We start from the raw sequence: 14,109 nt of genomic DNA on the forward strand, positions 1-14,109 counted from the left end.
TCAATATAACATTTATTTAGTGCCTACTGTATTCATAGCACTGTGGTAACTGTGGAAAAGGATGCAAAGTTGAAAAAGACACAGATCCTGCAATCATGAGAGCCTATAGTCTGGCAGAGCAGAGACTCATACAAAAGGGATGCCCTTGTCCAAGAGAGAATCTGAGAAGTCAGTGGGATACAAAGTATTATATTAGTTCTAAGAAGGGAAGAAGCACTTCTGATAGGTTACACTAGAAAATGCATTGTGTTACAAGTAGGATTTAAGCTGTACCTTGTAGGATAGGAATTAATTGGTGAGAAGGGAGGAGAAAAGCATTCCCTACAGAGGTATGGAAAAGCACCCTACATAAAACCATAGGATGGGTATGAAGATGAATGAATAAAAAATTTTGGTTAACTTGTAGGGAAAATAAAAGCATAAAAAGGAATAGTGAAAGAACCAATTGAAAGATATGATGGGACCCAACACTGGAGGGCCATGGATGTCAGAATAATGTATCTTTTCACTACAATTCATAATAATTATGCTCATTTTCCATCTCTAATTCATGTTTGTTTGTTTGATTTTATATCAGTTACATAATAGGTCATTTATACCAAACCCACATCCTAGTACCCCTTTGCCTTTAGGTACAGCTTTTCAGCATCAGTAAACCCACTCATTTCAGTTCCCCCCAGGATCTCTCAAATCCAATATGCACGGAACCCACCTGATCACTAAACTTGGTTATTTTGTTCCTGGTAGTCATTTGGCAACATGACATAATGTAGTCAGCCTTATAGTCTGGAAAACTTGGGTTCAAGTGTCATCTCAGATATATACTGAATGTATAAGTCCAGGCAAGCCACTTCTCAATACTCTAGGCTTATTAGAATGTGGATGGTTTCCCAAGGGAAGTAATGGAAGGCCTACTGCCAGTCATTTAAAACTGGACTAGAGAATAAACTTCAAGAAACAATTCTGTGCTAACAGAGAGCCAAAGCGGATAACCTAATAGTCTTCTTCTGTCCTTAATTTCTTGTATTGTTTGATAATTTTTCTTCTGATGATACCTTTTCATCTTCACTTGAGTGTGTGTCATCTGGCAAGTATTTTGAGATGTCAACTCAAGCCCATGTGAACTGTTAAACGTCAAAAGAAAATGTATCAGTGTCTCCCCTAAATTCATGGTAATGACATTACTACATGAAAAAATAAAAAGGAAATTCTGTCAGTGCAAACATGATCATAAATGCAACATTTCTGGCATTAAAGACAGTGGCAAAAGAATTCAATGGCAAGATGAGTTTCTAAAATGTCATTGCAGTGTCAAAACAGAAGAATAGAACCTTTTCCTGCTTAATCTCTGGTTAAGTGGAAGTTTCCAGGCAACTTCCCCTGCCTCTCAAAAACCGTCCTCACCCATGTGCTTTTGCTATTCTGAGAGCACATCAAATAATTGTGTCACATTTGTCTTTTCAGGAATCTTTTCACTGATCACATTCACATTTTCTATCTCCTATGAATACATTTCTAACTTACTAATGTAACATGGTACCACCACTGAGAATGACTAGGGAGCCCTCAGTAGAACTGTACAACAAAGTGGGCTCTCCCAAGATTCTATAGTCTTGTGCTACATATGCCATAATGTCTAGAAATTAAAGGTGGAGGATTAATAATAATGTTATTGTAGTTACTATTACCTGAGCCATAACTAAGACAGGCTGACTAGAGCCTTGCCCCAGGGCACCAGAATTTAGAGGGAACAAAAATATATGTGAACTCCTTCAATAACTGGAGGCTACTTTAGTGGTATAGAGTCACTCCACTAGCATTTGTAGATTGTTTTTTCAATAGCATTGATTATAATTTTCACAACATCTTTAAATGGCAGTGCTAGAGCCTGAAGCAATTCACCTTTAACTAACCCAAAGTGGTGAGTAGTTTTGAGATTGTGTGGGCTTTGAAAACCAATAAATGATTTCACTGAAATCCCAACAACCTTATTAAAGTTTTTAAAGGCTACACTTGATTCCATGACAATTTCTTCCCCAACTCAGGAAAAACCATGTGTCCTGTCAACCATTAGCTGTAGACAGAAAACTATTATGCTAGGAAAGAAGTTTGGAATAAAAAGGATAGGGGGTGGAGATATAGAAAATCTTGATTAGAAAGTATAATTTAATAGAACATGTATTGAACCAAATGTATTGATTAATGCAGAAGATATAGTACTTATATTGATTCAAACCAGAGATTTAGTACTAAAAGCTGTAAGCCAAAAAAGCTGTTGCAGATTGCTACAAAAGTCAGTTTAATGCTGTCCTTGAGAATGCCTTCACAAAGAAATTCTTCTAATGTTTGAGGACTAGGTAGAATGCGGTATATGTCAGTTTGATCCCGGAGGGTTTTATTTTGTACTCTAATAGCTGTTACGAGCCTACATTATATCCAAGGAGTAATTTTCCTTAGGGGTGCCCAGCTCGCTTTGTGTCAATATTCTAGCATTTTAAGTCACGTACAGTATATGCTTCTGGGAACAGTGCAGGAGCCAGCCAGACTCATAATGGTCTGCATTCATTAATAAAGGCAGAAGCTTCTGTCCCTCCATTGCCCACTACAGGGATGCCTCCCTGGCCTTCCGGGACCCGTACAGACACATTTAAAGAAAGCTTTATTTTGAGTGGGCAGGAGATGAAATGCAGGACTTGCAGGCATTTCCTAAGTCAGCTATATGCCCGAGCACAGGGGTGACCTTAATGGGTCAAAGAAGAATGCAGGTCAAAAGACTTATTATCCAGCCTGTTGGAAACCAATTGCTTTTGTTTAAAAAAAAAAAAAAAAAAAAAAAAAAGCAGTGGTGCTTAAAGGTTGATGGTAATGTAGAATCCTATTTTACAGCCTGCCGACTGTGTGTACACTGTAATGTGCTTTTAGAAAAATAAAAGCATAAAGATTATCCATAATGTTTACAGATCCTACATAAATGATAATATAGAGTATAACATAATGAGTTAATCAGTGATGATTGATTACTGATGTTTGTGTTCTTCAACTCAAGAAAAAATAACATGCTGCTGGGGTGCTGTCACCATCTGTTGAAAGGAGCATCCACATTTAATCTTGATATTTCTTTATTTGTTCCCTCATTGTATTGTTTCAGAGGTACAATTGCCTTCTATTTCATCTGGTTTAAGAACATCTCATTTGGATTGAATGCAACTACATCTTGAATCAGGAGCACTAATGGGAGAGTGAATTAGAGGTTGCTTATTTGGAGTAGTTTCATTGATTTGGTTTGTTGTTGTTTTTTTTTTTTAAATAAAATTATTGCTTATTTTTGTTTTATTTTAAAAGAATTTCTGTTTGGGTTTTTTTTTTTTTTTGGTTTGTTTGTTTTTTCTCTAAGACAAATGCACATAGGTCATGCCTTCTCCCTTACCAAATCACCAAATGAGTGCCATCTCTGAACCAAAAAGCCTTTTTAGAACTTAACCTTCAAAGGCTACTTTTTAAAATATTAATATAATGAATATAATATTAATGTAGTTACTATTATCTGAGTTGTAACTAGGAGAGGCTGACTAGAGCCTTGCCTCAGGGTACCAAAATTTAGAGAGAGCAAAAATATAAAACATGAACTCCTTCAGTAGCTAGTAACTAATTCTCCTTCCCATGGAATTGAATTAATGGTGTTTTTCTCCTCCCCTCCCCCAATTGGAGTATAGGGAGGGGATGCTAGGGCAGGAGAAGAGAGGGAAGGAAGAACAAATCTATAATTTAACCAATGTAGGGCATTCTGGCTAATGAAAACATATACTCAATGCATCTATGTACCTATTCTGAAATTTGTAGGCTTAAAAGATTATCTGGGGTATTAAGAAGTTAAGTGACTTTATCCATAGTGACTCAACCAAGTGTTAAAGTCAGGCCTTCAATTCTTCTTGTCTCCCTGACACTAGGGCCAACTTTCTAGCTACTAAATCATACAAACTCTCAGTAATTATTTAACTATTTCTTTTATTATTTCCATACCAGAAGTTACAAAGATGATATAAAGGAGTTTTGTGTTACCTGTCCTGAGCTTGCCCCAAATAAGGCCTCTTTTTAAACCACTGGCCATTTTATACAGGTGACAAAATATCTAGATATTGTTCAATTTTTTTCATTGCCATTCTGTGGAAGTCAGTAATAAACTATAAAATCTAGCCAAGATATTATCCTTATCAGGAGCTTTATAAAAGGGAGGATAACCTAAGAGAATAGTGTTAGAGGAGATAACCTAACTAAGCTTGTCAACTCTTGGAAGTCATATTAACCAGACTTCTGCATCCATGCAATTCTGGCTGTGTTGGGGAGATCCAAAACTTAAAATAGTATAACCTGCTGTAGTAAATTGCATGTATTGGTTGTATGAAAGTAGAATCACCAGGGTGGACATTTACAGTAGAAAGATGATGGGCTACTTTGTTCATATTTCAAAAATTCATGCAAATATATGTGTGTATATTCTGGTTTGCATTTTAAGTAGAAATAAACAATTTTATTGTTAGATGTGGTCAGATCTCAGAAAGAGGCTGAATTAGTCATCTGTGGCAGTGCCAAGTATGAAAGAGAAATTTGAACTTCATTAAAAAAACAACTGGATCTCATGTTTAAAAAAAAATACATTGTGATACAAAGAATGTTTTGTGCTTCTCAGCTGTCTTTAGCTTTTTGGAGCTGAACTTCACACTTACAGCAAAAACAATAAAGTAAAGATTCTTCCAAATGGGGTGTTAGCACCTTTACAGGAAAAAGTGTTTTTTGAAACTTTCTGCCATTAAAGCATAATCTTTAAATGGATCTTCTTTTGAAGGTGTGTTGTGGGTTTGATTTTTTTTTTAGCACCCCACCCCCTGAAAAACATAACTGGGATTAATGGTTTGCAATTTTCAGTTACTTAGACATGGGGTCTCCAGTGGATGGCTTTTTGCAGCATTGAATATGGCTCTCTATGGGATTACAGTTCTCCTCTTCCTACTTCCTTTTCTATCCTAACCCCCCATCTCTGTCGATGTTGCACTGATGTACTTCTCGATTATGTAAAACACTCTTTCCCTTCATTGGAACAGACTTCCCCCCCCCCCCCTCTCTCTCTCTCTCTCTCTCATAACCTGTCATTGCATTAAAGTGCTTTGGGGACTGTGAATTGCTGTGTAAAATTGGTGAGATTACCCACTGCTTTGTTCTGTAGCAACCAATGTGGTGGTTTCCTCAGGACCCAGAGCTGAAAACCACTAGGTGAGAAGGCTGCTCTTTGAAGCCCTGGCCAGTGTTATTCTTCTTCTCTACTAGACCTCCAGTATCTCTAGGCTGGTTTGTGCCAATGGTGAGGGCAAGGGTGACCCATGTATTTTCTCTTCCCTCTTCCCTTCCTTTGTTCCCACCCCCTCATTCTGGCTGGCTAGATGTTTCCTTCATCTTTATCATTTACTTCTTTGGAATCACCTGTTTTTGTGTTGCCAAATTGGAGGTTGATATCAAGCTTCTTTTTGTCCCTCCACATAGTGTAGAGATGACCTTCAATACCCAGAAATCCCCATGAGACATAAATATATGACAAGAAAGGACATCTATGGTTACCTAGTCCAACCTGTTCATTCTAATAGGTACGGGAATCAAAGCCCAGAGTGTTGAATGACTTGAGGTAGATCACAAAGTTAATAAATAGCAGAGCCAAGATTCACACATATAGATCCATGAGCTCCTAATCTAGCACTGTCATCTGTAGCTAGTGCCTGGGAGATTCTCCATGGGTCATTACATTAAGAGTAGAAAAGACATTGCATTGAGAACACATGGGGAATACAGCCATACTTCAACTCCCATTATGAAGGAATTTTTTAGGTCTGACTTTTATCCATCATCTCTTTGCACTGACATTTCTTCAAATAATTTGCATGTTTAATCAGTGTTTAAGTTTCTTCTACTTGCTTTGCTGGATTGTTGTGGTGGCAATATGGAAGGATGTACATAGAAAAACCATGTGTGAATATTTCTGTTCCAAGATAGCTATTCATCAATTTTATTTTTTATGTCAACTTTCTCATGTGAAGGAGCCCTTATGTTTTAGTTTATGAAAGCTTGAGCTATTTATCGAGAAGGTAGTTTTCTCACATTGTTTCACCAATATTTACAGCTCAGAAGCACTCATTAACAATTGGCCTTATCTCTAGATTACTATGAAAACCTTGCTTCCTTGTGAGAGTAGGAATATGTGATTAACATAGTGAAGTATACCGAATAAGATTGAATCTGGAGGGGCAGCTAGAAGATGCAGTGGAAGACACAGGGTACCAACCCTGAAGTCAGAAGAACCCGAGTTCAAATGTAACCTCAGATACTTGCGAGCTGTGTGACCTTCAGCAAGTCATTTAACCCCAATTGCCTCATCAAAAAAAAAAAAAAAAACAAAACCCACAATCTAACACTATTTCTTTTTTGAAAGAATCTTTTTATATTTTTGTTTCTCTCTATATATCATAGTATATGCTCAATCATATCAGATATATGATTCTGCTTTTGTTCAGTTATTTTTCAGTCTTATCTGACTCTTCCTGGCCCCATTTGGAGTTTTCTTGGTAAAGATAATGGAATCATTTGCCATTTTCTTCTCCAGCTCATTTCACAGATGAGGAACGCAAGCAAACAGAGTTGAGTGACTTGCCCAGGGTCATATAGCTAGCAAGTGTCTAAGGCTGGATTGAATCTAGGAAGATTGGTCTTCACTAACTCCAAGTCCAGCTCTCTATTTACTGTGCCATCTGACTTGATGATCTACTATTATACCATTAATTCAAAGATGAATTTGAATTCCAGCTCCACTATTTACTATATATGTGATCTTAGACAAATAATTTTCCCATCACTGAGACTCGATTTCCTTATCTGTAAAATTAGGTTGACTAATCTCTCACAACCCTATAACCTCTTGACCTATGTGGTTAGCCAATATAATAACTCACCTCCTTTGATTTTAAAGGATTTCTGATATACAGTGGGAAAAATACTGACTGAAGTCTGAAATTCTAACTTCAAAAGCCTCTGATGCTTACTGTCTATGTGATCTTGAACCAATCACTGAGTTTTCCTCAGTTTTCTCATCTACGAATCATGCAATTGGACAATGTAGTCACTGTGCATCTGTCCATCCTAGATCTACAATCCTATGAAATGATTGCATATTAAAAAATCCGGAGAAGAATGCTTGTAATTTTCTTTTTAATCCCTAGAGTACTGTTAAATTTGAAGGATCCTTTCTGGGTATGAGAACATTGTAATAATCAAAAAGCCCTACATTAAGAGGTATTCCTTTTTACTTGGAATGTGGAACTGAAATAAAATTTGTCCCTTTGATTAGGGAGAAATACATTTCTTCCAAATTATCTTACTACTCTAGTTGCTTTGTTTTTGACTCATTTTAGTCATATTTGACATTTGGGTCCCTATTTAGGGTTTTCTTAGCAAAGCTTCTGGAGAAGTTTGCCAATTTCTACTCCAGCTCATTTTTTACAGATGAGGAAACTGAGGCAAATGGTACAAATTGACTTGCCCACAGTCACACAGCTATAAGTGTCTGAAAACAGATTTGAACTTAAAAAAACAAGTCTTCGGGGCAGCTATGTGGTGCAGTGGATAGAGCATCAGCCCTGAAATCAGGACCTGAGTTCAAATTTGTTCTCAGACACATAGCACTTCCTAGCTGTGTGACCCTGGGCAAGTCACCTAACCCCAATTGCCTCAGCAAAACAAACAAACAAATAAATATATGAATCTTCCTGAGTTTTTGCCTAGCAATCTGCCTACTGCATTATCTAGCTTCTCCCAATATTCTAGCTATGGAGTCCCAGTTCTTTCACATTGACTTTCTTAGTGTTTGTATTTTTTGTTTAATCTTAAAATCTCTCTGTGGAATCATAAGATAGAAGATTTAGAGTTGGACGGTAAAAAATAAAAATTAATTAATTAATTAAATTTAAATAAATAAAAACTAGAGTTGAGGATAATTTAGACCATTGTGTCCTAAGCTATATATTTTATGTGTAAGAAAACTGAGGCCAGAGTAGTTAAATGCTTTGGCTACATTAGTGAGGGACTGGGCTGGGATTTGAAGCCAACTTTCCTAATTCCAAATCTAGTCCTCTTTCCAATTTACCATGCTTGCCTCCCTGAAGTATTCAATTTCGTTTCATTCTCTCTAACAGGAATTTATTTAGTGCCTAGTATGTTCCAGGAACTATGCTGGCTACTAGAGTTACAAATACAATAACAAAATGTATTCTGCCATCAAGGATCTTATTGTCTACTAGAGGAAGAAAGTATTACCAAAGTTAGGTCTCTTTATATAGTAGTATAGCCCAATTTTCAGATCTTGCCCAAGTAGAATATGATTAAAAATCTGATTATTTCACAAGAATGAGTTTTCAAGAATTCATTGGTTTAGAGGGATAATGATTAAGTATTTAAGGATTAAAGAGTCCTTGGGTACCCTTGATGTTTTGTTTTTTTAATTTGTTTGTTTTTATATATGAGTGGAAAGAATTGTTTGTTTTTAGCAAAATTCCTCAAATACTTTGTATGTGTGAAGCATCATACTAACTGCTAAAAGGGATTAGGTGAATTCAGTAAGCCATAAGCTCTGCCCTCAGGGAGCTTACAGTCTAGTTTGGGATAGATCACATGAGTAAATAACTACAATATGAAATTATACATAAATACATAAGACCTCAAATAGCTGATATTATTATAGTAGAGATGGGGACAGAAAAGTACACATTTTGACACAGGTTGCAGTATGAATAAAGAACCAAAGAAGAATATTGTATTTGGTATGAGCCACAAGTAGTCAGTCCAGTTTACTTCTATTGTATTAAATACTGATGAGAGTAATCTGAGATAAGATTGGAAAGGAATGGTGATGCTAAATTATAAAAAGCCTTGAATGTAAAGTCAAAGAATTTCAACTTTTTCTAGTTGGCAGTAGGAAGTCATGCAATAAGTCATCTCACTGTATTCTGAAGGATGATTTGGAAAGAAGAAAAGCAATAAGAACGGTGAGGATGTAATTAAAATAGTGATCAGTGATAGTAAGCTACTGGATGGGCTTCCCACGATCAGTGGTACCTATAGAGAAGAGATCTAACAGTACCAAAAGAAATTGTAGAGGGAAGTAATGAGGAAAATAGAAAAATAAAATAGTAACACCAGAATTTTCAAATTGATTGTCACTAATATATGATTAAAATTAATATGAATAATATGATTTTGATGTCACTGATAGAAACAAGGAAGTCAAGATGGGAAGTAGGTTTTGAAAGACAAATAATACCTTCAATATTCTGTTTGAATTATGATTAAAGGGCATGTCTGGACATTTAGGGAGCAATGGAAAGAGAATTCACATGGAATTGGAGAACCTGATTTCAATCTGGATCAGTTACTACCTATGTGATCTTAAGCAGTCTCTCTGGCCCACTTTTCCTCATCTCCAAAATGGCAGCATCCTCAAACCATCCTGTCCAAATCAAATCCAGTGATTTTGTATATATATATATATACATTGTACTTAAAAATCCTATACTCCTGTAGTACAGCAACTGTGACAAAGTCAATTTTTTATTCTGTTTCCCTCTATCTAAATCAATATCCAGTGGCTCACCTTGTTTTCCAAATCCTGGTCCCCATCTCTGTGTCTAAGGATTTTGAGAATTTTGAGAGTTCTTAAACTGTTAGCTTGTAGGAGTAAATGTTTAGAGCCCATGTAGACTTAGCTCTAAGTAAGCTTATTCTCCTCAATCCATGGTCCACTCAGCTGCCAAGATAATTTTCCCAAAGCACAGATCTGTCCATGTCAACTCCTACTCAATAAACTCCAGTGGCTCCCTATCACCTGCAGAATCCAAGTCCTTTGTCTGGCATTTCAAGCTCTCCACCACCTGGTCCCTTCTTACCTGTCCCAGGCTCTCTAGCTGCTAACGCCTTCTCTCAGATTCCTTTGTATGTATCCTAGCATCTCTTTATTTTCATGTTGTCTTGTCTATTCAATGTGAGCTCCTTGAGAGCAGAGACTGTGTTTGACCCTTTTGGTATCTCTAGTGCTTAGCACAGTGCGTGTCAGACACAGTAAGAACTTAATAAATGATTGTTGACTGCCAAATACAGATACTTTACTACAGGAGAGAAAAGCATATAATCAACAGAAATCATAATATGTCACATTTTTATAGCAGTTCACAGGAAAAAAGAGCAATTTCCTGACAATAACCTTGTGAGGAAGATAGTCCAAGAATTGTTTTCTCTATTTTACAAGCAGGGAAAGCTAAGATTCATGGAGGGTAAATTACTTTTTTAAGGTCACACAGCTAGTCTCTAGTTTCTGATTCCAATACCACTGTCTTTCCATTATGCCATATTGTTTTCCTGTACTTATACACACAACTGCAAACAGGTTTTAAGGGAAAAGATGGATCAATTGGGTTTGGGTTCATGGCACAGACAATGAATTGGAGTGGGAAACAGTAGTGGAAATTTAAAATGCATAGAATATTCAGAATATCTTTAAGTAACAGTGTTCTGTTTCTTTTCATGTATTTAGAACATAGGAGGTAGCTGGGTGGCTCAGTGGGTAAAGCACTAGAATAAAATCAAAATGAGCCGAGTTCAAATTTGGCCTCAGACACTAGCTGTGTGAACCTGGCAAGCCACTCAGCCTCTGTTTACCTTAATCTTCTGAAAAATAAAATGGCAAACCACTACAGTATCCTTGCCAAGAAAACCTCAAAGGGTCACAAAGATCAGACATAATTTAACAACATTTGGAACATAGAGCCAAAAGATACTTCAAAGGTCATTTAACTCAAGCTCATCATTTGACAGACTAGAAAAATGAGCCCTATATAAATGAAGCGACTTGCCTAAAGTGATAGAAATAAATGCAAATAGTAGAAATGGGATTTGAATGAAGGTCCTTAGACTCCAAAGTCAATGTTTTTTACACAGTACTATGCTGTCTCTACATTAGGCAGATTAAGAAAAATTAATTAATGAAAATAGTCACAATCCAGGAATATAATGGTCAGTTTTCCTTTTGTCCAACATGAATGTATTTCCTGGTGTCTGGACAAGTCACCTACTTTTTTAAAGCACTAACTTAACTATATGACCCTGGACAAATGACATCATCCCTCAAATCCTTTAGAAAACTCCCAAATTCAAAGTAGTAAATCAGAGCATCTTGTATTACCAGAAGGGAGTCCCTCTCCCTCCTACCCAGATCCCTAACTAGTGAAATCACAAAGAAAGAAACCCAACAAAGCTGAAACGTACTTGTGAAATGGGTCAATGAGATAGCTGTTCTGGGGTCAGAAAAATCTAAATTCAAATCTGGATTTATATACTTTCCAACAGTGTGGTACTGGACAAATCACGAATTGCCTCAGTTTCCTCATCTATAAAATGGGAGTGATAATAATAGCTGCTACCTCTTAGGGGTGATTTGAGAATCAAATAGGATAATAATTATAAAGCACATAGTAGGCACTATATTAATATTAGCTGTTACTATAATTATTATAGAACAGATTTATATTCAAGTAAAATAATGTATGCTTTTTTTCTCTTTAATTTTTTTTTCTCTCTCTCTTTTTTTTTTTCCAGAACCATACGATGACCCAACACAGCAGTTAATGCAAGGCCTGTCTCTTGAGGACAATTTCTTTTGTGGCACAAAAAGGGAACATGTTTTACTCTTTGCACGAAACCTTCATTGTTAATGTATATTATTCAGAAACCTTGTATTGTATCATAAGACTTGTATTATCAAAACTGTTGGATGTTCATGTGTTTGAACTTTTGAGTACCGGATAGACTTGTATATAAAGTGTTGCACATGTATTATGTTGTCTGATACTAAAATGGTCTTATAAAGACAAGTGGACTTGGGCCCTATTCAAGCAAGATTTTAAAAAAATGCAAGCAAAAAGGCTTAAGTGGAAGGATTGCTTTCAAGAAAGAAGAATCCAAAATAACTGAGTTTCTACATCACAGCTATGTTGGGGCTTCTTTTTCTGTATACTTAGGTCTGGAATCTCTCTTTTTGGTATTTCAACCATTGAACCCAAGACTATTTTTTATTGCTGAAAATTCTTGCAAACCGTGAAGAGATTTTCTCACAGAGCAGAAACCCACAACTGAATAAGGCCCATATATATATATATTTGTAAGCCTTGCGATATGACAGATAGCATTATCATATATGCAATAGTTGTTATGTAGATTGTCAAAGAAACTTTTTTTTTCCTGGATACCATTTGAAGCTTTTGAGTGTTCAAAATTTTCCTTAATGATTTCACACAGCCAAATTCTTGAATCAGTTGAACTAACCTGTATGTTATTGTTATTAATGTTTACTCTGCGGTCTGAACCTGGAGATTACTGGAATTGTTTTCCAAGAGGAAATAAATTCAGTTTACCATTATGTATGAGTGTATCTGTGTTTTCTTTTCCCCCCAGTTACTCTACCATTAAAAACCTAATTGGTTGCACCCTTGGATAGGAAACCTGCTCTTGAGAGACTATCTCAGGCACTGTTCTGCTGCTGTACATTATAACCTCAATCATTTTTAACCTTCTCACATGGGGCCAAATTCAGCTGGGAGCATTTCCATCATGTTACATAGGATAAGAATCAGACCCAATATACTTCAGCTCATCGAGATCCTAACAGGTCACATTGTACTTGAAAATTCTGACATCACAGATGGATGAGATGGCTGTTTTCTGCATAATTTGCAGCCCAATTCGTGTCATGCTGTGCAAATCTGAACTCAAAGTAGATCGCTGCAATTTGAGAGGCAGTTTGGCTCATGTGTATTTAAGGAGCAGCCCTGTTCATACAATAGACAAAGCACAGAAATGGGAGTCAGATGGTTAGGAGTTCTAGGCCTGACACTGGCTGCCAATGTGATTTTGTCCAAGTGGCTTTATCTTCTAGACTCAGTTCACCCAGCCATAAATCCAGGATGATGACAGAAACAGTATGTTCATGAATCATACTCCATTCCCCCCTACTGATGCTATTCTGAGAAAATGGTTAATAAAGTGAATAGGAGCTCCACAGTCAGAGTTTAGCTGAAAGGAAATATGGGACAATTGCAAGGTAGAGATTGAATCCTTGCATATATGTCCGATTGGAAAAGTCCAAATTGGTTGGAACAACCTTGCTTTTCCTTCTGACCTAATCCTGGGGAACAGTGAGAAGACTTAATATTAAAAAACAGCTTTCATTCAGAATTAATCCTGCTCCCTCCAATTCCCTTCTGAGGACTCTGGTCTCAATTATTCATGGCATTATCATCACAATGCAGAGGGAAAGAAAGCAGATGCCCACCGTGTGCCAGCCACTGTATAAAGCACTTTAAAAATATTATCTCTTTTGATCCTCATAATAACCCTATGAAGTTAACTCCTATTTTGTAGATAAGGAAAATGAGGCAGACAGACATTAAGTGACTTGTCCAAGGTCACATAGGTAATAAATGTCTGAGGCTGCTTTTGAACTCAGATCTTCTTGAATCCTGACTCAGGGCTCTATCCACTGGATTACTTTATTGTCTTGAAAGGTCTTGTATGGAGGATCAGAATCAATTTTCTATTTCAAACCTCAGTTTCCTTACTTTAAAAAATGAGAATAATAACCTACATTCTGAGCTTGATAGTGGAGAAAGTACTATCTAAGGCTTAGATAGGGGGTCCTCAAACTACGGCCTGCGGGCTAGATTCAGCAGCTGAGGACGATTATCCCCCTCACCCAGGGCTATGAAGTTTCTCTATTTAAAGGCCCACAAAACAAAGTTTTTGTTTTTACTATAGTTCAGCCCTCCAACAGTCTGAGGGACAGTGAACTGGGCCCCTATTAAAAAGTTTGAGGACCCCCTGATCTAAGCTGTCAGATTTTAAGTAAATTCAATTTGTTATAATTTTGATTCTCCAATAGCACCCAATGAATATTGTGAAACATTTTTGATAAGCAAGCAGAAATTCTCAAAGCATCTGGGAAACCAAGGTACAAACTGTCATTCCACT

The 14,109-nt window shown here is 36.7% G+C and overlaps 1 protein-coding gene across 5 annotated transcripts in view; it reads left to right on the plus strand.

Annotated features, from left to right (window-relative positions):
- The window catches only part of ZNF521 (zinc finger protein 521), a 348,750-nt gene extending 336,248 nt beyond the window's left edge, over positions 1 to 12,502 (plus strand). For all 5 annotated transcript variants that reach the window (XM_031946501.1, XM_031946503.1, XM_031946504.1 and 2 more), the window contains one exon: positions 11,683 to 12,502. In XM_031946501.1, the coding sequence (XP_031802361.1) occupies positions 11,683 to 11,712 (30 nt within the window). In that variant the 3' untranslated portion in view covers positions 11,713 to 12,502. The remainder of the gene's footprint in view (positions 1 to 11,682) is intronic.
- Positions 12,503 to 14,109: the final 1,607 nt, after the last annotated feature.

The sequence above is a fragment of the Sarcophilus harrisii genome, chromosome 1 (genome assembly GCF_902635505.1).
Source record: "Sarcophilus harrisii chromosome 1, mSarHar1.11, whole genome shotgun sequence".
NCBI classification, from domain to species: Eukaryota; Metazoa; Chordata; class Mammalia; order Dasyuromorphia; family Dasyuridae; genus Sarcophilus; species Sarcophilus harrisii.